This window comes from Idiotropiscis lumnitzeri, chromosome 3 (assembly GCF_059441095.1).
Source record: "Idiotropiscis lumnitzeri isolate Australia: NSW breed Sydney's pygmy pipehorse chromosome 3, RoL_Ilum_1.0, whole genome shotgun sequence".
Classification (NCBI taxonomy): Eukaryota; Metazoa; Chordata; class Actinopteri; order Syngnathiformes; family Syngnathidae; genus Idiotropiscis; species Idiotropiscis lumnitzeri.
In genome coordinates, this window is record NC_142393.1 from 33,133,040 (window position 1) to 33,156,477 (window position 23,438).

General features: G+C 46.0%; 1 protein-coding gene across 1 annotated transcript in view; it reads right to left on the reverse strand.

Annotated features, from left to right (window-relative positions):
- Positions 1 to 1,612: 1,612 nt before the first annotated feature.
- plxnb3 (plexin B3) overlaps positions 1,613 to 23,438 on the reverse strand; it is a 250,767-nt gene continuing 228,941 nt past the window's right edge. Inside the window, exons 36-38 of the mRNA XM_088289559.1 lie at positions 12,841 to 12,916; positions 3,795 to 3,869; positions 1,613 to 3,696 (exon numbers count right to left, since the gene is read on the reverse strand). Of these exons, the coding sequence (XP_088145685.1) occupies positions 3,592 to 3,696; positions 3,795 to 3,869; positions 12,841 to 12,916 (256 nt within the window). The 3' untranslated portion in view covers positions 1,613 to 3,591. The remainder of the gene's footprint in view (positions 3,697 to 3,794; positions 3,870 to 12,840; positions 12,917 to 23,438) is intronic.

Genomic DNA, 23,438 nt, shown 5'->3' on the forward strand with positions numbered 1-23,438 from the left:
GCCTTCATTCACATAATACGCCACACCAGAGACAATAAAATATTGGACCTTTTCTATGCCAACACCAAGGAGGCGTAAACATCACTGTCCTTCCCCCCGCTGGGCAAAGCTGATCACAACTTGAGTATCCAGCGAAGACCACGGGAAGGACATTAATGGTCTAACAGACACAATAACAGACTATCTTAATTTCTGCATGGAGAACACCATTCCCACCAGACAGTAAGATGTTTCTCCAACAACAAACCACTGGATCACAACGGACATTAAAGCTCTCCTGAAGGAGAAAAGATGGCTTTTGTGTCAGGTGATGCGGAGGAGCTGAAAAAAGTACGTCAACTGAGAAGGAGGATCAGAGAGCTCTTCGATGGACCACTCCAGGTCGCATACCAGGCTGGCATCAGTGTTGATGATGCCATCATCTACCTGCTCTACACTTCACTCTCCCACCTGGAGAAGGCGGGGAGCACTGTGAGGATCATGTGCATTGATTTCTCCAGTGCTTTCAACAGCATCCAGCCCACCCTATTGGGAGACAAGCTGGAGCAGGCGGAGTGGCCCAGACTTTTTAACAAGAACATTGGCTCAGACCTACAAACGGGCGGGCATTAGTGCAATTGTGCAGTCCTAGGATGCAATACACACTACTACTATCCTATGGTGTACTTAAATATTGACCAATGCTGTATTTTGTTTCCCATTGCAGTATTCTTATCATTGCAGTACTTTTACCATTACAATACTTTTATCATTACAGTATTTTCTATCATTGCAGTATTTTTTATCATTGCAGCATTTTTATTAGTTTTCCCTCTGTTTCATGGACAGACATTAGGAATGTTTCCCTACACTTGTATATGTTGTGGGATGAAAGTGTGTATCTACATGGGGATTTTTTGTATATACACATATATACTGTGTATATTCGCATGCTTTTTCGGAATATCTGCTACTAATGTTATACATTAACGGCTACATTATGCCGCCGCCCATGTGTGACCTATATCTTTGCTGCTGTAACACTGCAAATTTCCCCATTGTGGGACTATTAAAGGACATCTTTATCTTTTATCTTTACATTTGTTTCCCCCATATCGCCCAGCACTATGCAGGACTCACAAATATTTTGACAAGTGTGAAGGATATTATTGACAGTGATGCACAATGATACAGTGCTGACTTATAATACGTACATTATATGAAACTATACTTTTTTGTTTCATATTATCAGGCCAAATCTTCTTGGTCCTCCTCTCACCACCAAACAGGAAATAAGAACGTTGTTAACATTCAGACCACTGTGGTTTCTTTTTTTGGAAAAATGTTTGCTGGAAGGGTTGGGAAAATTGCTAGATATAGCAAAGACATTGCTAAGTTGGCAACATAAAAACACAGTTTGCTTAATTGCTACCTCACTTGTACTAGCATCCACACTTATGGACATAAGCACACCTTTTACAACCAGGGCACCACATATTTTACATTTTGCTTTGACTTCATGTTCACTCTGAGGATTGGTCAGAGAACTGTAGGCTGGCTGGATCTGGCCATACGGCCGTACTTTGCCCAGATCTGAAATCCTCACTGGCAGAAGATTGAATGTTAAAATTTTGACTTTATTGTTTTTGTCATGGTACAAAGAGCATCACACTGTGTAGTGATGTCACACGTTAGTAAAAAAGTTGTGTTGAATGAATAACCCTGCAATCCGTTTCATCCCTTGTAGAAAAATAGCACTAACAAAGAGAGCAGACTTCAAATCAAAGTGTGATGAACAGCTTCATCCCATTAAATGAATCTGTATCACCCTCAGTCTTTGTTACATAAAATTAACCACATAAATCTTCAGCATCTTCACACACATCCAAACTCAATAGTGTTCAAAGTTCAAGACAAGCTGAAAATAAGCAAAGAAAGGGTGACACTTCACAAATAGCAGAAACAATCATCACAACCATTAATCAATGTTGACTGAAATTTCTGTTTTTAAATTATTAGTAATGACAAGATATGTACATTAAAACCCACCATAAATACACTGATATGGTCACATGACTCATCATTATGTGATCTCATTAAAAGCAGCTGTGTCCTCAACATCAACAACCCTATTATTTATTGCTTTTTGCTATTTGTGGACATGCACTTCAGTTACTACAGATGTTTGGTAGTAGAAGAAAAAGATTAACCATTTTACAACATGCATGCTTATTAGCAAAGTTGTTCAAATAGTGAGCATAACAGTATACGTATAGTAGTAGAATCACACTGCTAAAACTGATTTTGCATTGATAAAAGACAGTTGACATGATATTCGACATACTGAATTTGTGATAATTTTGTTGTATGAGACATTTGCTGTTCGTTGCAGCATACCAATGCATTCGCTAAATCTCAATCTTTGCCAGTTCCCCACAGCTCTTTGTTTTAGTTAAAACATTGCTGTTGTCACAGCACCATCTAGCTGCGATAGAGAAGGCACAGCTGGGGTAAGTAGGGCTTAAATAGGGTTTACGGTATGTAGAAGTAAGTCAAATAAAATGTATGTATATAGCCCTCAATCACAGAAAGTATCAAAGGGCGTCACATGCCCACAGGTAAGGTAATAAGCACATAACACACAGCAGGGATTTTTGTTTTTTTGCAGTACGAGCTGGAGGTGGAGCTTGTGCACATGAAGCACAACCTCATTGGTTTTACATGTCATACAGAGGTTTTTTCATGGCAACAACAGCGCAGCTTCCCTCCACCTGTACTGGGCTGGAGGTCATTTTGTGTCAAAAAGTGATAGTAAAATCCTGACTGTGTGATCCATGTGTCAATCGTGTTAAATATTCCTGAATGATGGACTGATTGATTGGATTCGGCAGGTATATCAATTAAATATATATCATTTCTTGTGCTTTGACTCGACGAGTTGCAAGAAACTCTGGGAAATATAGTGCAAGTGTTTGCTCTCAGGCCTCTCGCACAATTCATGGATCACTGGAGAAATAAATTCATTGAACACTATTCTCATCAGTATCACCTTAATTTTTTTTAATAGCACACCGTCATTCATCACTATTGTGTGCAGGGGTTCACACAAAGATACACAATGAGGGTACAGTGCAGTCTCCAATTGCTCACGTCACATGCATCATCAGAATGGGGTGATGTTGCAGTTTACCTGCCAATATCATGCATGAACCCCAGCGAGTTTTTGTTTCTGTTTCCACAATTTCAATGATGGTGAATTGGTGCGTACTGCACCTCCAACTTCCCTCAAATTGATGCAAATGAGGGATTCCCCAAGGATGGCTGGGAAAAGACGAAGGCGCAAATGCCCTGTTACGCCCAATTCTACTGCCGCAAATTATCGCAAATTACTAAAAGGAAAAATAATGCCATTGCACACTGTTAGAATGCCCTTTGCATTCGATCACTCACTCACTCACTCACTCACTCACTCACTCACTCACTCACTCACACACTCCAGTGTTTGAGACTCTCAACTAAAAATTCTTCTTTAGGCCCATGACGTTCTGCAGCCACCTTTCTTGCAGCCAGGTGGGGCCAGCCACAGGGTCCATCAGATATCATAAAAGGTCATCAGAGATCAGTGACCTTGTTCTCCACAAGCGCGGCAACCTGCTGAAGTCGATATGCCAACTGCATCTTCTGACCACTGTTGTCCTCCTCCAGAGACATGATTACCTGAGCAACACCACCACATGGACACCATGACTCATTTGTGTGCGTGTGTGAGTGCGGGGGTGTGCGTGCGCGTGTGTGTGTGTGTGTGCGTGCATTACCTGTTCATAATATTTGTTGATGTATTTATAGAGTTCATGAAGTGCAACAAGACTGTCCATTTCAGAGGCGAAGCTCTGAAAAGACAATGCAGAAAAAAAGATTCTAATAAACCCTTCAAATATTGAAAAACAATTGATATTTTATTTAGTCTTTACTTTGACCTGGTGCATTGTGTATAGCAGAAAACTTTATTTTCTTGCCCAGAAGCATAGATAAATTGATTTTGATTGATTGATTTTTTGATTGATTGCTGTATAGTAATTTTATAAAATAAAATGTTCTTAAAATTATTTTATGTATTTGCTCTACATGAGACTACAAAAAAATACTTAAGTACAAAGCTGACCATCAAGCTTATTTCAGATCATTTAAACTGAGGGGCAGCACGGTGGTTGACTGGTTAACACGATAGCCTCACAGTGCAGAGGTCATGGGTTTGATTGCGGCTCCAGCCATTCTGTGTAGAGTTTGCATGTTCTCCCCGTGCCTTCGCGGGTTTCCTCCGAGTATTATGGTTTCCTCCCACATTCCAAAAAAGATACATGGCAGGTTTTTGGATTGGACACTCTCAATTGCCCCTAGGTATGATATATATAAGCTTAACTGCTTCTTCGCTCGCTTTGACTCGCCCCAACCGTCACACCCCCGCACTTCAAGCTCCAACTCCCCCCCACTCATCGTAGAGGAACACGATGTGAGGCGCGCGCTCCTGGCGGTCAACCCCAGGAAAGCTACTGGACCCGACGGAATACCAGGCAAGGTCCTCAGAGCATGTGCCCACCAACTGTCACATGTTTTCTGCAGGATCTTCAACCGCTCCCTGGCTCAGGCAGTCATCCCCTCCTGCTTGAAAACTTCCACCATTATTCCTGTCCCCAAAAAGTCACCAGCCGTCCACCTGAATAACTACCGTCCTGTTGCTCTCACACCAGTCATTATGAAGTGCTTCGAGAGGCTGGTTCTCCAGCACATCAGGGACTGCCTTCCTCCCACTCTGGACCCCTACCAGTTTGCATACCGGGCTAACAGATCCACTGAGGACGCCATCGACACTGCTCTGCATGTTGTGCTGGGCCACCTGGAACGACAGCAGAGCTATGCAAGGATGCTCTTTGTGGACTACAGCTCGGCATTCAACACGATCATCCCAGACATCCTCGTCGCCAAACTGGACACTCTCGGCCTCCCTGCCCTCACATGCATCTGGATTAAGGACTTTCTGACCAACAGACCCCAGACTGTGTTGCTCGGCCCCTACACGTCCTCCACCCTCATGCTGAGCACCGGTTCCCCCCAAGGATACGTGCTGAGCCCTCTCCTGTACGCCCTCTACACCTACGACTGCAGCCCGGCCCACGGCAACAACACCATCGTCAAGTTTGCTGACGACACGACAGTGGTCGGTCTGATCTCGGAAGGTGACGAGACAGCCTACAGAGAGGAGGTAAAGAGACTGACAACTTGGTGCAAGGACAACAGACTGCACCTTAACTCTGCTAAAACAAAGGAGATTGTCGTCGACTTCAGGAGGAACAAGACGCTGCCGCCCCCCCTCTGCATCGAAGGCGTGTGTGTGGAGAGGGTCCACACGTTCAAGTTCCTGGGAGTACAGATCTCCGATGACCTTTCTTGGAGTCACAACACCACAGCAGTGGTAAAGAAGGTCCGCCAACGTCTGCACTTCCTGAGAGTCCTCAGGAAATTCAACCTGGACAGGAAGCTGCTGCTGGCCTTCTACCACTCGTCCATCGAGAGCCTGCTGACGTACTGTGTCTCCACCTGGTACAGCGGCTGCACTGAGGCGGACAGAGTGAGGCTCCAGAGGGCAGTCTAAACAGCGCAAAGGATTATTGGCTGCCCTCTTCCCCCACTGTCGGACATCTACACCGCCCGGTGCCTCAGAAGGGCTCTCAACATCGTCAATGACAATACCCACCCAAACTCACACCTGTTCGACCTGTTGCCCTCTGGCAGGCGCTACAGATGCATCAAATCAAGGACCAATAGACTGAGAAACAGTTTCTTTCCGAGAGCCATCTCCATACTGAACTCTCACACACACACGAGACCACCCTAACCTCGCAAAACAGCATTGTGATGTGTTTCTATATGCCCTATTCAGTACTGAATTCCATTGCACTGTCTTCTTTATTTATCTAATTTATATATTTGTCTGTATTATTGTTGTATTGCACTGGAGAGGGGAGCCCTCTAATCTCGTTGCACACTTGAGTACAATGACAATAAAGGGATTTCTATTCTATTTCTATTCTATATATAGAGAGAAACAGTTTCTTTCCAAGAGCCATCTCCATTCTAAACTCTCACACACACACACGACCACCCTTACCTTGCAGAACAGCAACGTGATGTGTTTTATGTGTGTGTGTTTTATATATCCTATCCAGTATTATTTTCCATTGCACTAACTATTCTCTTATTTATCTAATTTATATATTTATCTGAATTATTGTTGTATTGCACTGGAGAGGGGAGCTCTCTCTCTCTCTCTCTCTCTCTCTATATATATATATATAGTAAGTATTCCCACCTACGGACTTCTGTCAAATGGAAATTCCCTCACCCGGGAAAAAAAACGTATGCATTAAAATTTTCACTACTATATTAAAGATCGGAAATTCCGATATCCGGAACCCGGAAGCCATAGTGAGGCCCGCAGTAGCGCAATATCAAGCAGTTCCCGCTCCATACAACGGAAAAACCTTGACCGCTCCGCAATGATCGGATCCAAAACGACATGTAAATGACTTCTTTAGCATGAGTTTTACTGAAATTGCAAAAGATTTAAAATTCATTCATTTACATCTGTAGATCATGGCATCCAAACGAAGAAGAATGGTAATGACCGTGGAAGAGAGTGAAATGCATCTTATTAAGCAAAGCGGGATACAAAGTAAAAAAAAAAAAAAAAAAAAAAAAAAACAAGGAATCGATTCTGGCTCAGTACGATTCCGGCAGTTTACCTGCGCAGAGGAAATTGCTTGCGGCTTGATGGACGAAGTACAGCGGCGTAAATGAACGTGTCCTGGAATGCTTTAACTGTTGTCGTTAGGGCTGCACAATAAATCAAACTCTAATCGACATCCAGGTTTGAGGTAGTGCAATTATCTAATTGCAAGACAATGAGGTGTTGTATTGTTTTTCCTCTCTCACCCAACCTTTGGCGTTTGAGTGATAGATGAATTAGCCCACCAGAATTGTCGATGCTCGGGTCTTAATGGCGCTGGCCAATCAGTGTTGTTGGCTAACACGTGTCAGTCTGCGCTCCGGTGCCTACAGTCAGAGCAGTCCGACAATAACACACTATGCGTGCACCTCTGTTTTTTTCTGTGATTGCCGTGTACCGAAGTGGATGAAATGGAAGTAACTTCTGCCGCCGTAGATGAGGAGAGGGAGATGCTCGTGCTATTATTTGGACATACGGCGGATGCGACAAAAATTAACCACATGAAAAAAATTAAAAAATTGAGTATATATAGTCAAACAGATTCGAAATAAACAGATGAAGGGGAGGCAACAACTAGCGGTCATTCACATGCTAAGCTAAGATCAATAACAGTACCATTCACGTTCTGAAAAAAATTGGCATTGGAAACCTATCTCGCGGCGGGCCGGGCGCAGCGGGGACCGGGACTGGTAGCGGACGCAGGGCGTGCTCCGCCGCAACAGGGACTTGTGACGGACGCGGGGCCTGCTCCGCCGGAACAGGGACTGGGGGCGGACGCAGAACGTGCTCTGCCGGGATAGGGTCTTGTGGCGGACGCATGGCGTGCTCCGCCGGAACAGGGACTGGTGGCGGACGCAGGGCGTGCTCCGCCGGAACAGGGACTTGTGGCGGCCGCAGGACGTGCTTCGCCAGAACGGGGACTTGTGGCGGAGGCATGGCGTGCTCCGCCGGAACAGGGACTTGGGGCGGACGCAGGACGTGCTCCGCCGGAACAGGGGCTGGTGGCGGACGCAGGACGTGCTCCGCCAGAACAGGGACTTGTGGCGGACGCAGGACGTGCTCCGCCGGAACAGGGACTGGTGGCGGACGCAGGGCGTGCTCCGCCGGACCAGGGACTTGTGGCGGACGCAGGGCGTGCTCCGCCGGAACAGGGACTTGTGGCGGACGCAGGGCGTGCTCCGCCGGAACAGGGGCTGGTGGCGGACGCAGGACGTGCTCCGCCGGAACAGGGACTTGTGGCGGACGCAGGACGTGCTCCGCCGGAACAGGGACTGGTGGCGGACGCAGGGCGTGCTCCGCCGGACCAGGGGCTTGTGGCGGACGCAGGGCGTGCTCCGCCGGAACAGGGACTTGTGGCGGACGCAGAACGTGCTCCGCCGGAACAGGGACTTGTGGCGGCCGCAGGACGTGCTCCGCCGGAACAGGGACTTGTGGCGGACGCAGAGAGTGCTCCGCCGGAACCAGGACTGGTGGCGGACGCCGGACGTGCTCCGCCGGAAAAGGGACTTGAAGCGCTGGCGAGGCTTCGGAACGGGGGTCAGCAGCTCTCGGGAGGCCAGAACGGGTCCCAGCAGCTCGGGGGGAACCGGGACAAGGCTTATCAGCTGGCGGGGAGCCGGAACGGGACTCATCCGCTGCCGGGGAGGGACTCAACAGCTGGGGAGGAGCCGGAACAGGGCTCAGCAGCTGGCGGGGAGCCGGGACGGGGCTCAGCAGCGGGCGGGGAGCCGGGACGGGACTCAGCAGCTGGCAGGAAGTCGGGACGGGACTCAACAGCTGGCGGAGAGCCGGGACAGGGCTCAGCAGCTGGCGGGGAGCCGGGACGGGACTCAGCAGCTGGCAGGGAGTCGGGACGGGACTCAACAGCTGGCGGGGAGCCGGGACAGGGCTCAGCAGCTGGTGGGGAGCCGGAACGGGGCTCAGCAGCGGGCGGGGTGCCGGAACGGGACTCAGCAGCTGGGGAGGAGCCGGAACAGGGCTCAGCAGCTGGCGGGGACCCGGGACGGGGCTCAGCAGGCTGCGTCTGATGAGGGACCGGCACTGGAGGCTGCATGGTGTGGGCAGCTGACGGGGAGACTGCATGGGCTGCTGCAGCTGGCGTGGAGGCGACGTGGGTTGCGGCAGCTGACGTGGAGGCGACGTGGGTGGTTGCAGCTGACATGGAGGCGTGAACCCTTTCAGCCTGCTTTCTGTCAGCCAGCTGGGCCTGCAGCGAGAAAAACTGCCTCATGCTCTCCACCGTCTTGACCTTCAGCGCCGCGATCTGAGCTGTCAGCTCCTTGAGAGTCTCCCGGGGTGGTGCCTCGGCGGCGCCCTTCTCCGCTATCGAGGCCACCCGCTCCGCTATCTGGGCCAGTTGTGCACTCAGCTCAGTGCGGCGGGAGTCCAGCAGGTAGACGACACTTGCGAGCTCGTCCTCGTAAGCGGGGTAAGCGGGTAGCGTGGCAGACGTGGTGCTGAGCTGATCGGCGGGTTGGTGGGGGGGGTCCGTGCGGCGGTGTCCATGACGCCGCCGCGAGCCCCTCGCTGGGTCCTTCTTTCGTGGTCGGGTCATTCTGTCGTGGTCGGGTCATTCTGTCAGGTATCGCCTTGCGGCGACGAGGAGGTGGACCCAAGAAGCGAGGAAGCAGGGGTAGGTGAAACTTAAAGGAGATTTATTGCGGAGCTTAGCAGGGACAAACAACGGGGCGTGGACAAAGAAACAACAAAAGACAACTAACCGAGACTAAACTGGACGAGGACAAGGACCAAACACGAGACGGGAACGAACCAGGCGGACAGGGAATGATGACAAGAGCAATAACGGGAACGAAGCGCGAGTCGTGAGAGTCCGTAGTGACGCGGCAACAGGGGGCAAACAGGGTAGAAATGCGGCAGCATGATCAATGACCCGACAATGTGGTGTCGGTCTGGGGGGTTTAAATAAACATAGTGATCAAGGGAGCAGATGAGAAGCAGGTGCGTGATGATGAACTGGGAACAGGTGCGTGGCTGGTGAGAACGAAAACAATAACAAAAGCACATGGCAGGGAGGTGACGAAAACAATAACAAAAGGCTGTCATGCCCGACGCGGATCATGACAATAGTTGGAATTAATCTGGGTAATAAACTCTGAGTTAACTCTAGAAAGGTCCGCCTTGAAAATGGCCTTGCAAGTGTATCTGCAATTAAATCCACACTTTTACCTCCTTCAGCCATTGTGGTTTAAAAAAAGCAGAAATATATTTTACATGTCCGAACGGTCAGGGCGGCACGGTGGCCCCACTGGTTAGCACGATGGCCTCACAGTGAGATACATCAGCGGTAGTGGGTTCAATCCCGGCTCCGGCCTTCCTGTGTGGAGTTTGCATGTTCTCCCCGTGCCTGCGTGGGTTTACTCCGGGTACTCCGGTTTCCTCCCACATTCCAAAAACATGCATGGCAAGTTGATTGGACACTCTAAATTGCCCCAAGATATGAGCGTGAGTGCAGATGGTTGCTCATCTTTGTGTGCCCTGCGATTGGTTGGCAACCAGTTCAGGGTGTCCCCCGCCTACTGCCCGAAGATCGCTGGGATACGCTCCAGCACCCCACGCGAGCCTTGTGAGGAGAAGTGGTAAAAGATAATGGATGGATTTCCCAACGGTGGCCATTTACGACTTCCGGGTGTGTTGATTCCGCATCGCGAGTAAGTTTCCAATCACAAGATGCGTGCATCACCTTCAGCGTGAGGCCAGCGAGAAGGCTCACTGTAACCAACTCATGATCTGATTGGCTATTGCAACTGTCTATCAATTCTGAAAGCGCATTGATTTTGACAGAACAGATGCCCGGATAATTGTATCGAATATTGCATGCTACTGGTATTGGAAAATCTGCCTGGCAACACGAGCTAGCTGAATTCTGATTGGATAAAACTTTCACTAAAAATACAACACTCGGATATAATATATCATTGTGAAGTATATGATCATGATTTCTTGATTATGTTAGGCCTGCAGAGAAGGCTTTGAATCTGAAATGAATGGGAGGTAGGGAATAAATGCGACATTTAAGAGATGAGTTTGAGAAGGTGTAATGATGTCTATAGTGACAATGGCGGACTTTATGAAATGCAATTTTCTAGCGTTCACTGCAATTTTGGTATGCACCAAACTGAAGCCCAAGTGAACTGCAAAGTCGTCACTTACGTCTGGTCAGTGAAAACACTCGTGTTGAGCAGGTGGAAAGGACTAAGACTGGTTTGAAGACGAAGAAAAGAAAAGAAACAGCTCGAAGCGGGACAACAAAGGCTTGGTAGGGTTCTCGTGTGGCTTGGACTTTGTGTGGTCTCTGAGCTTTGTTAGGATCACACTGGGTGCTTCTCACCTGGCCTTCAGGCTTGTTGCTTCATCTTGTGTTCCCAAAAGCTGTATTTTCATGGCTAATCTGCCACATTTGTGGTCGTTGGATGGATTGAGAACCCAGGACTAAATCGAGTTGAAAATCCCCCGCCGGAGTTTTCAGGCGGGACTTGGCGCTCGGGGGCTTGCAATCAAAAACCAAACAAAGGATCAAAAAAGAGGAAGGTTGTCTGGAATTGAGTGGGAGGTGAGAGTGGAGTCAGAGAAACTTGGAAAGTGCTGAGTTTTCTGGAATGGGCTTCGGAAGAAAGGTTTTGGGAGAGAGTGTTTCTGGAGTCACAAGCGAGCTTTGGGAAAAAAGGAGGGTTATATTTGAGAGAGACAGAGAGAAAGAGAGAGAGTGAGAGAGAGGGAGAGAGAGAGAGAGAGAGAGAACAAACGGAAGACCGTTTATCTACTTAAGACAAGCAGATGTGCTAAGTATCCGTCACGAATTTCAGGTGAGACTCAACTCATTTGCTTTAAGTTAGATTGGAGCCCATTAAATTGTCCTTTTAAAACCTATGTGAGTTTGAAAATTTCTAACATGCCTCAATTTTCATGCCTTGGGTGGAAACATCTCATTTTGAACTCATTCGAAGTTCAGCCATTAAGGATACAAGTTTTGACAATATACTGTTAAGTCATGACCAGAAAACAAAGAAGCTGTGTGAAAGACTATGAGTGCAATGGCTATCAAATCTTTGACCACTTTAGACCATCAAAGTATGAAAAAAAAATTCTCTGATCACTTTATATCAACTTGTTCTTTTTCATGTGTTGTGGGTCACAAGATTAACCTTTGATTGTGAATTTGATGTAGGTGTGATGCTTACCTGTTTGCATATCAATGCAAATTTTTTTTTGCATTGGTGTTTAACGTAGATGTGTTAATCATGAAGGAACGCACACATCTTCCATGATAATCACAACACTTTACACTCAGGCTTATGTCTGCCGAGTGGTGTGTTGCAAACAAGTGCATCTCTTTGTTCGCAGTTAGCAAGCTTAGCTAGATTGAAATGCTGCGATGTACAGCAAGATGAGTTTATCCAGAGGTTTTATGAAATAAGTTTTACACCACTAACGTGTTGATCGACTACTGTGTCAACCAAGCAACATACTTTTGCTGTCAGAGACAGACAAAGATCATTCTGTTGAATGGAGACCACATCCTTCACCCATCTAGACACAAAGTAATTCTCAAAGACTCCGGTCTCTTGACAGCATCAAAGTCATCCCAAGTGTACCAAGTGTGTTCTTAACAATCAATTGACTAACGATGTTGTGCTAGCTTACTTTGGTGATTAATTTGGCTTCATTTGACCAGTCTAAATTTGGACCTTTACCTCCAACCAATTTCAGGTCTTCTTCATAACTACAAATGACAATCCAATGTGACGATGTAATGGACAGGTGTCCTTTTCTGGACCTTTTCCACCAAAATAGACATCAGACTGATGATGAAAATGCTAACTTTGTTTTTGCATGTGTGCCCTGAAACATGTCGACCGCAAATTATGCATTGCTTATTAAGTGAGGTGGGTGGTAACGGTCTAGAAAGCTGTTTCACTTGAAGCACTCAGAGTAAATTCAGCCAATGTATTGACTAGCCAAATTGTTTGTAGATGACAAAGAAGCATCTTCTCCGTATACTTGTATGTGCTGAGCAAAACGGTGTTCTGGTGGAAATGTTCTGCTTTAGTTTTACTCACCCCAGACAGCTCTGTCAGAGTGGAGTTCATCTCCTGGTAACAGCCAGAAGCAGCACTGTGGATGTCACTGTAATACCTGCACAACACAAACACAAGCACGTGCGCGCACTCACACAAACAGACACACGCACACACACACACACACACCCAAGCACATACATGCACCCCACGGACACACACACACGCACATACCCACGCACACACATACACAGTATTACACTGTAACACTGCTGTAAGATTGGTGACTTGTTCCCAACGCAAAGGCTACAAAATGTTCCCAGTGGCCATGGCAGCCCCATTTGCCCAAAACATAGTACAGCAGGAGATTTAAATGTAATCTTTATTTTTTATTTGTATTTATAACTTGCTTAGTTTTCTTACAGTTCCCAATGTTAGCAGCGTTCAAGGACAGCAATCTTCAGCCAGTCAGCATACAGCACATCGGGCCCTGTTGCTTTCTAGCTCTTCATCTTCGACACTCTTTCTTGGATATCTGCCACTGTTATGAGTACTGTTTTTTGTTTTCTGCCAGCCATTCCATGTGGTTCTGAGGCATGTTATGGTTTGGTAGTTTGAAGGAGTCATTCCTTTTGATCAGTCCGTTTTGATCAGGACTGTGGATGCTCCCTGATGTTAGCAGCTAGTTCAGTTGTGCTACCAAGCATTCATGTAGAGCAGCTACCTTCTTTAGCCAGTAGGAATGAATCAAGTTGGGCCCTGGTGATGTCCAGCTCTTCTTCGACATTCTTGCTTGGATGTCTGCCACTGTTATGAGTACTGGTTCTTGTTCTGCGACGTTACTGTGCTCTGTTTGTAAATCTGCCATTCATTGGGTGTTGTTATTATGTGGCACCTCCTTCTCAAAGATAATCTTTCAGTATTGCTCTGTTTCAGCCTTAAGTAGGTCTTTTGGTTTTGCTACCTTGCCACTGTGTGTAGAAATTAGCTGGGTTGTCGGAGAACATTATGTTGGACAGTAAGGAGGGAGAGACCGATCTATACAGTTGGGCAAGGCAGAGAGACAGAGATTGGAAGGACGTGCAGCAGGTTAGGTTAATAAAGGATAGGGATGGACGTGTGTTGACAGATGCCAGTAGTGTGATTGGAAGATGGAAAGAGTACCTTGAAGAGTTGATGAATGAGGAAAAATGAGCGAGAATGAAGAGAAGAAGAGGTGACTGCTGTGGACCAGGAAGTAGCAAAGATCAATAAGGATGAAGTGAGAAGAACATTGAAGAGGATGAAGAGCGGAAAGGCACTCTGCCCTGATGATATACCTGTGGAGGTATGGAAGTGTCTGGGAGAGGTGGAAGTACTATTTCTGACAGGGTTGTTCAACGGGATCTTAGACAGTGAGAATATGCGCAAGGAATGGAGAAGAAGTGTGCAGGTGCCAATTTTAACAAAAATGATGTGCAGAGTTGTGGCAACTACAGAGGAATAAAGCTGATGAAACACAAAATTAAGCTGTGGGAAAGAGTGGTGGAAGCTAGACAGAGGTGAACATCTGTGAGCAGGAACATGGTTTTATGTCAAAAAAGAGTACAACAGATGCAATATTTGCTTTGAGGATGCTGATAGAGAAGTACAGAGACAGTCAGAAGGAGCTGCATTGCGTCTTTGTAGATCTGGAGAAAGCTTATGACAGAGTGGAACTGTGGTTCTGTATGAGGAAGTCTGGAGTAGCAGAGAAGTATGTTCAAGTGGTGCAGGACATGTGTGACGACTGTAAAACAGTGGTGAGGTGTGGTGTAGGTGTGACTGAGGAGTTTAAGGTGGAGGTGGGACTACATCAGGGATTAGCTTTGAGTCCCTTCTTGTTCGCTATGGTATTGGACAGGATGACAGATGAGGTTAGACAGGAATCTCCATGGACCATGATGTTTGCAGATAACGTTGTGATATGTAGTGAGAGCAGGGAACAGGTGGAGGAGAAGCTGGAGGCATGGAGTGCCCTGGAAAGGAGGGGAATGTAGATTAGCCGTAGCAAGAAGGAGTATCTGTGTGTAAATGAGAGGGACCCAAGAGGAAGAGTGAACTTGCAGGGAGAAGAGACCAAGAAGGTGGAGGTGTTTAGGTATATAGGGTCAACAGTCCAGAGCAGAGGAGAGTGTGGAAAAGAAGTAATGAAGCATGTGCAGGCTGGATGGAACCGGTGGAGAAAAGTGTCAGGTGTGATGTGCAATAGAAGAGGTTCAGCTAAATTTATAGAACTGTGGTGAGAACAGCAATGTTGTCTGGTCTTGAGACAGTGCCACTGAAGAAAAGACAGGAGGCAGAGATGAATATGCTGAGGTTCTCCTTGGGAGTGACCAAGCTGGATAGGAAAAGGAATGAGTACATCAGAGGGACAGCACATGTTAGGGGGTTCGGAGATAAAGTCAGAGGCCAGACTGAGATGGTTTGGACATGTCCAGAGAAGAGATAGTGAGTATATTGGCAGAAGGATGCTGAGTTTCCAAGTGCCAAGAGGTCCAGAGGAAGACCAAAGAGGAGGTTTGTGGATAGTTAAAGAGGACATGAAAGTAGTTGGGGTGAGAGCAGAGGATGCAGAGGACAGGGTTAGATGGAGGCAACTGATTCGCTGTGGCGCCCCCTGAAGGGAAAAGCCAAAAGGAAAAGAAGAAAGTAGAAGTCGGAGAAATTTGTTTATTCTCTCCTCTACCTCTTTTGTGTACCTTTTAAAGTGGCTAACCTAGGTTGGGGGTCTTTGCTTGATTGTCTCAAGTGTCTGATTTATAGACACCTTGTTGTATTTCATGGGTAGTTCCTTGTTAAGCTCCACAACTTTGCTTTGCTCTGTTTAGGAGGACAACATCTCTCCGGGTCACCCCCTCTGTTTGTTCTTGCCTTCTCTGGCATGGAGGTGGCCCATGCTCCTTCCAGTTGTTGACTTAATAGTCAAGCATCTCTAGCATAACTGATACCACTACATAGCTCAGCTGATTATTCTCAGTAGGGTCACTTAGAGTGCTGTGTTGTCACCATTCAGGAGCGAGACTGATGATACATTTTTCTTTAGCCTTAGCAAGCTGAGATACACTGTACCTCATCTCTGTCCAACTGTGATAACCACTCCCTATTGCTAATGTTTGAACACGGAGCCCATAGTTGTTTTTTGCTCAATGTGGATACGAGGTTCCGAACAATCCACGCTCTGCATGTATCAACTCTAACTTGGGTTACTATTCCAGTAGTAGTCACAAGGTACATTTGCATCAAATTTACCTCTATAACTAGAAGTTAGGTGAGAATAAATCTATTTTTGGCAGCTTTATGTTACTTTTGCACCAAATTTACTTCCATATCAGACATGATGCTGGTGCCCGACATTAAAAGACAAGACAAGTGTGTTGATAGTGTAGGGCTTCCATTGTTATAACAACTAAATTCATCATAATGCTACGTTTACTTTTATTATATTTTTCACATTTATTCCATTGTGGAAAAATAACCTCACTCTCCTTCTCAGTCTATGTGAAGTCCACAATGGCCGCCAATGTATCCGCTGCATGAGGTACGAAAAAGTGCAGTTGATATTTTATATTTGATATTTTTCTCCAAGTTTTAATGACATTATACAATAAAATACAATGCAACTTTATTTTGATAAAGCTCAAGGAGAAAGCATCATTTTTGCACAGCGGGACATCCACATAGCAATGGAAGGAAATTCCATGTTTTTGTAAGATGGAACCTAGGGGCAGCAAGTATAAGGAAAACAGCAAGGGGCCCAAAACGGAACTTTGTGAAACCCCAAATGAGAGAGGGGCAAAGCGGGACTCAGAGCAACCTAGGCAAACACAAAAGGTCCTGCCAAGCAAGAAGGATTTGAACCACTCTAGATGGCTACCAGTAATGCTCACATGGCGCTGTAAACGAGCCAGAAAAATACTGTGGTCTACTGTCTCAAACACTGCAGTTAGATCTAACAAGACAAGAAACACAGTCTCCAGTGTCGTTTGCCAGGAGGATATAATTCAAAACTCAAAGCAGGGCTGACTCTGTGCGATGCATTTTCCTGAAACCTGACTCGAAATCCTCCAAAGACCTTAACTGCATATGCACCACCTTTTCCAGATTTTTAGAACTAAAAGGCAATTTGGAAATGGGTCTAAAATTTGACAGCACATCTTGGTCATGGCCAGGTTTTGTAAGCAGGGGTTGCACCACAGCATGTATAAAGTGTTGGGGGACCATGCCACAAGAAAGACTGCTGTTAATAATGGCCAAAACCGATTTACCAATGCCTGGGACGACATGCTTAAAAAATTGAAGAGGGACAGCATCATATGGTGAGCCGATGGCTTAATATGGCAAACCACATCCTCCAAAGATGACTAGAAGATTTCCTCAAGAGCGCGAGTTGTAGAAACCCTGTTCTGAAGGTTTGCATGTTTATAGAATCATCCCTATGAGTTGTGATTAATAAGGGGATATTTTCTGAATGAATGTTATTTTGTTACGGTTTTATGATATACACAGTGTTGGAATTTATCTTTAAATCAATGTTAGAATTTAATTTTAAACCAATGTAAACTCAAATTAATAATCTGACTCCAATTTGTGACTTTACCCAACTCTCACTCATCCAACAATATGCGCGCTCGTTCTGCAATAGAAAGGTATCAGGAAGCCGGCATTTTCACACACGAGTGGATTTATTCCGAACACACAAATCTACAACTTGAGTTTGGGTCCCTCTCAATACAGCTCTACACCTCTCATACCACCAGCGAATGTGTTCTACCTCCGAGTTGCCCAGTCCTGATTCATACTATACAACATGCAAAATGGCACAGACAAAGGCATCCTGGCATGATTCTATTGGCTATGTGTATTGCAGTTAACTTTAGCTCGCTCTCATTGGTCTTTCTCCTCCCGCCGAATCCCGTGGCTCCTCCTGCGTGCGATCCCCCGATGGCCGCTCCTTCCCGGAGTCATCTCGTCTCGCTCAGCGCCTTCTGCTTCTAAAACATTCCATTCTTGCACAACCCCCGCAACCAGTTTCGCGCCACCAGTCACACTCTCAGCATTTTACAATATCACATTTTCATACATTGGATGCACCAACATCTAATGAACTATGTTAAGCTCAAACTCTTATATTCCTTTAATAGTCAAAAGTATGAAATCCTTTAAGTGTAACTGAAGTTTAGACCATGCTAATGACCAGACACTCAGGAGAGGAATGCAGGAAGATTAGATCACAGCTGCACCACAGGAGGTGTGAACGAGACCCCTCTGAAACAATGGACTTCCATGCCAGGATCACAAAAGTGGCTCCGAGCAGTCTAACCTTTGTTCAGTTTTAAATTGACTGCCATTTACATTATCCTTTAACAGTCATATGGTGAATAATTGTGCACTGTTTGACATTCTGCTGTATTGTTAATACTGTTTGCCTTTGATATTGGTGTGGCGCATATTTCGTCGGTCGCGGGATATTTCGCGCAATCCCGATTGATGACGTGAGCGAGTGTGCACTTGACCAGAAGAGAAGGAAGTGTGCGAGTCGCGGAAAGGAGTCAGTTGGAAGTACAGTAATACCCCGCTACTTCGCGGTTCACCTTTCGCGGCTTCAGTGCTTCGCGGGTCTAAAAAATATTCCGGGGCATTGTAGTTTCGCCGAGCGGCACGAGGGGGCGCTGGAGCGGTTAGACGCCCGGCGTGCGCCGAAGAGGAGAGTGGACGAAGAAGAGCACGTTCCCCCGGACACGATTTGGGGCGACGTTTCGCGCGGTTCGGACCGTACCAGAGCTACGGAGGAGGCCGGCGTGCGTGGCAGTTAAGCCGAAGAGGAACAACTTCCGCCCGGGCACTAGCGGGGCGACATTTCGCCCCGTGCGAGAGCTCCGGAGGAGACCGGCCGGCGTGCGTGGCAGTTAAGCCGAAGAGGAACAACTTCCGCCCGGGCACTAGCGGGGCGACATTTCGCTCCGTGCGAGAGCTCCGGAGGAGACCGGCCGGCGTGCGTGGCAGTTAAGCCGAAGAGGAACAACTTCCGCCCGGGCACTAGCGGGGCGACATTTCGCTCCGTGCGAGAGCTCCGGAGGAGACCGGCCGGCGTGCGTGGCAGTTAAGCCGAAGAGGAACAACTTCCGCCCGGGCACTAGCGCGGCGACATTTCGCTCCGTGCGAAAGCTCCGGAGGAGACCGGCCGGCGTGCGTGGCAGTTAAGCCGAAGAGGAACAACTTCGGCCCGGGCACTCGCGCGGCGACAATTCGTTTCGTGCGAGAGCTCCGGAGGAGACCGGCCGGCGTGCGTGGCAGTTAAGCCGAAGAGGAACACCTTCCGCCCGGGCATGAGGGGAGCGCGAGGCTGTCAGTTATGAATGAATAAATTAATAAATAAATAAATGAAAAATGCCACCTTTCATTTCACAGGGCACACCGGATGGCGTACCAGCAGGTAAAAGTCGAAGTGAATAAATAAGTACAAAAAGAGGTAATTGAATAAATACAAAAATAATGGCTGGGGAATAAAAAAAGAATAAGTTTTAATAATAATTTTTTTTTTGTTATAACATGAATTTCACTCTCTCTCGCTCTACCCGTATATATATTTTTTAAGCATTTTTGAAGGTGCGCCACTACTTTGCACCTATATATCTATATATATATATATATATAGGTGCGAAGTATATATATTTTATTTATTTATTTTTTTTTTTTGAAGGTGTGCCGCTACTTCGCGGATTTTCAGTTTTCGCGGGTGGTCTCGGTCCCCATTAACCGCGATAACCGGGGTATTACTGTATACCTTTCTCATCGCCAAGAAGGATCACGAATTCGAACGCCAGCAAAGTGGATCGGCGACGTCAACCCACGTCGTCCATCGAATGAAGTGTCGCCTCGGAAAAGGAGGTTTCGGCGCGGTGGATTGTGCTGCCTTGTGTGTGGTGTCTCTGTCGGAGATCAAGCTAGCGATCAACCAGGCTAGTTAGCTTCGGTGGGCTAAGAGCGGCCATTCTCCCTCGCGGCAGAGCCCCGTTGTCCTCGGACAGTTCACCCAGCCTTTCCCTCGCCAGTGAGGATCGACCTTCGTCCCCCGTCCCCCCCGCTCTCGGATTGAGGATCGACCTTCACCCCCCCCCCTCTCGGATTGAGGATCGACCTTCGCCCTCCCTCTCGGATGAAGATAATTCTCCGCTCCCGCCGGCGCTTCCTAGGCCCCCCCCCTCGACAATTGCGCACTTGGATCCACCTGCTTCGCCGCGCTTAGCTCGGGATACATCAAGAAGGAGGATTTCCCCGATGTCAGCCTCCATTCACGAGTTCCACCAACCCGGGCATCAAATTGGCACCATTTAATGTTATACAAGGACATTGAGTTCGATTGCATTGATATAAGGCTGAATTAGATATTGTAATTTGGCTGAATAATTATTTCTAAGAATATTAAATGTGTATTCTTGCTAATTGAATATTCATGGTGTTATTGTGCCTAAGTGATTGTCATTATTGCATGTTAATTTCCCTCAATTATTATAGTGATAAGCGAAGAGTAAAATTATTTAATTGTTAATTTGGTAAATGGGTCATCCCCTCAGGTAAATATACAATCCTCTATAGGCTCCGGCACAAACCCGGTCCATAAAAAACTGCAAAAATCTATTGCACATTTCAGGGGACGAGTCTGTGCAATTTGGCTGAGGGTGTTTAAGTACAGAATTGATAGTTTTAAATAGAGTTTGTGGGTTATGACAATTTGCCTGAATAAAATTGGACAAGTATTCCCTCTTGGACTTATTCACCTTGCTTTGATAACTGTGATAACATTGGCGAGTCTCGGGAAAGATACATTTTTCCATGATTTTGAAGGCAGCTTCAGCATTCAAAAAATCACACATATTTGATGTCTCTATGTTGATTCCCAATTTACAAATGATAGATGTGTCATAAGTTGGTAAAGACTGCAGTGATTCAGAAATGAATGGTTATATCCCACACAAGCTATCAGTTTTACACGTGGACAGCTGGGGCTCCATAAGTTAGACACCTAACTGACTAAGTAAAGTTGTATTGTATTGTACAGTATATAACACTTTCTTGAAATGCTCAGCTGCAATATAGAGTCCCACCAGTAAGTGGCAGGACAGTAATGCATAAATCAATTGTTTAGAAACTTCAATGGAAGCAAACAAGACACTCAGACAGTTATAAAGTCATGAATATGTTTTTTAAAAAGAAACGCAGCTCAAGAATATGATGCTACAGGGCCACTTAGGTAGTTGAAGACAAAATTTGAGTTAATATAAAATGAATTTTATATAATATAAAATAAATTTTGAAAATTAAGTTTTGCGAGTTTAAGGATATGTGTTGGAGTTTTATTTTGAGATTGTCATGAAATATAAAACATCAAGTGCTTTCTTGTAGACACCGTCTTCTATTGGGTCCCAAAAGCATTTGAAAACAGGAAAAAGTCGAAGGTACAAAGAAACAAACAAAAAAAGGACTCCCCGGAAAAGGGCAGTTCGGGTATTGCAATACACAGGAGGAAATCAAGAAGGACTATTTGAATGGTTCCTGCAGCCAACACAGGTCCGGTAAGGGGAGAGGATGCACATAAAAAGAGACAATGGGGCCATAGAATTTTTCAGAAACATAAAAAGGCAGTGCTTGGACTAACCCTGGAATGGCTAAATTAACCAAAATTATTCAAGTTTTATTTTTTTCTTCCATGTCCTCTTTGAAGCATGATGGCAAACCATCCTCAAAACCTAAATTGTTGCTAAAGTATAATCCGACTTCTTCAAAGGCTGCGAATGGTAGAAAGGGCAAATATCCTAGAGTGTGGATTGTGGGCTAAGGAACCCATGGAAACTCACCTCTCCACCAGCTGTTTGTATCGGGGGATTTCCCGGGCATAGAGCAACTTGTTGACTGGAGAGTCCTGATTGGACAGAAAGCGGTCTCATAGTGTAAAATGTCAGGCATATCTGCTCGGACAGTACAGAATTAACTGTTGTTTTTTCTGGAAGACAGATTTAGGGGTTCTTATTTCTGGTAGAATACAGATGTAATTATTACTATACTTGGAAGTCATAATACAACGTTAACAGATATTTCTTGAAGATTTAACTTTGTTGGAAGGCTCGGACAGTACAGAATTAACTGTTGTTTTTTTCTGGAAGACAGATTAAGGGATTCCTTTTATGGTAGAGAGTACAAATGTAGTTGATTATATCTGCTCGGACAGTACAGAATTAACTGTTGTTTTTTCTGGAAGACAGATTTAGGGGTTCTTATTTCTGGTAGAATACAGATGTAATTGTTACTATATTTGGAGGTGATAATACAACGTTAATAGTTATTTCTAGAAGAGGAAAATAGTTCATCTATTTTCACGGGCACAGAACTGATCCATTTGTGAGTGTGAATCTGTATTGTATGAATGTCCAACGTTTGAGAAATCTAAAACTGACCGAGGGTTGTGAGTAAAAACACCCAGGAATACCCGCTCCAAGTTGGGAGTTGAAGCTTGGTATTCGACCCAGAGTCAGGCACTTTGAACACTGAGGAACCATAACTAGACATCTAGAATAATTAAGGCCGTCAGAAATGGCGGCAAAATTGACGAAGGAAATTAATTTTCCACTTTCCAAATTTGAAATAAAAGAAAAATGTCGGTTAGCCGAAATTTAAAATAAAGGGACGACAAAATTTACCGGAAAGTGGCAAGAAAAATATGGATTTTCTGGAAACGTGGACAACTGTGAAGAATTAGATAGACTTCTCAGTAAATTGTCTCTTAAAGACAAACAAAAGAGAAAAGATGACACCCACGGAAAACAGTGGTTTTGTTGCAGAGCCCTTCTTGATAGGGCGAGACAAATTCAAGGTTGTAAGAGTGCAGAAAAGAAAAAGAAAGCGATTTGACAACTATCGTTATTAAATCAATTGGTCAAGACCAGAATGTGACACAAGCAACACCAAGTCACACTCCAAATAAAAATGCGGAATCTGATAATATGATGCCAAAGACACTCAAACAACAGTTATATCCGTCATTGCCATCATATTCCCAAATTGCAGGTGAAATACAGGTATTTCAAACGGAATTAACAAACTGTCAGGGTCGCCGGTAGGCGAGGTGGGGAAGGACCCAAGATGCGAGGAAGCAGGGAAAAGGGTAACTTAAAGGGAATTTATTCAATCAATCAAACAAGGACAAATAACGTGGCAGGGTGCAAAATAACAAAAGCACACGAGCATGACGGGGAACAAGGACAGTGACAGTTACACAGATCGGGAACGAGAACGAGGGAATCGAGCAATCGGGACTTAGGAGGAACAGGGAGCAAGCGCGAGTAGCGGGTGTATTGGGAGCAAGAGCGAGAACGAGAACGAGATCAGGGCGCGGCCGTGACAGTCCGTAAAATGGAGCAATGCACCGATGCCGAAACGTCGGCACGGGGTGTTTAAATAGTCCAGTCCTTAGGGGAGCAGATGGGAATCAGGTGTGTGACGGCTAACGGGGTACAGGTGCGTGGCTGGTGGGGAACGAATGCTGAGGGGAACGCCCCCACTTAGCTGACAATACACAACACCACAAAAGCATGGCATGGGACATGACAATAATAATAACAAAA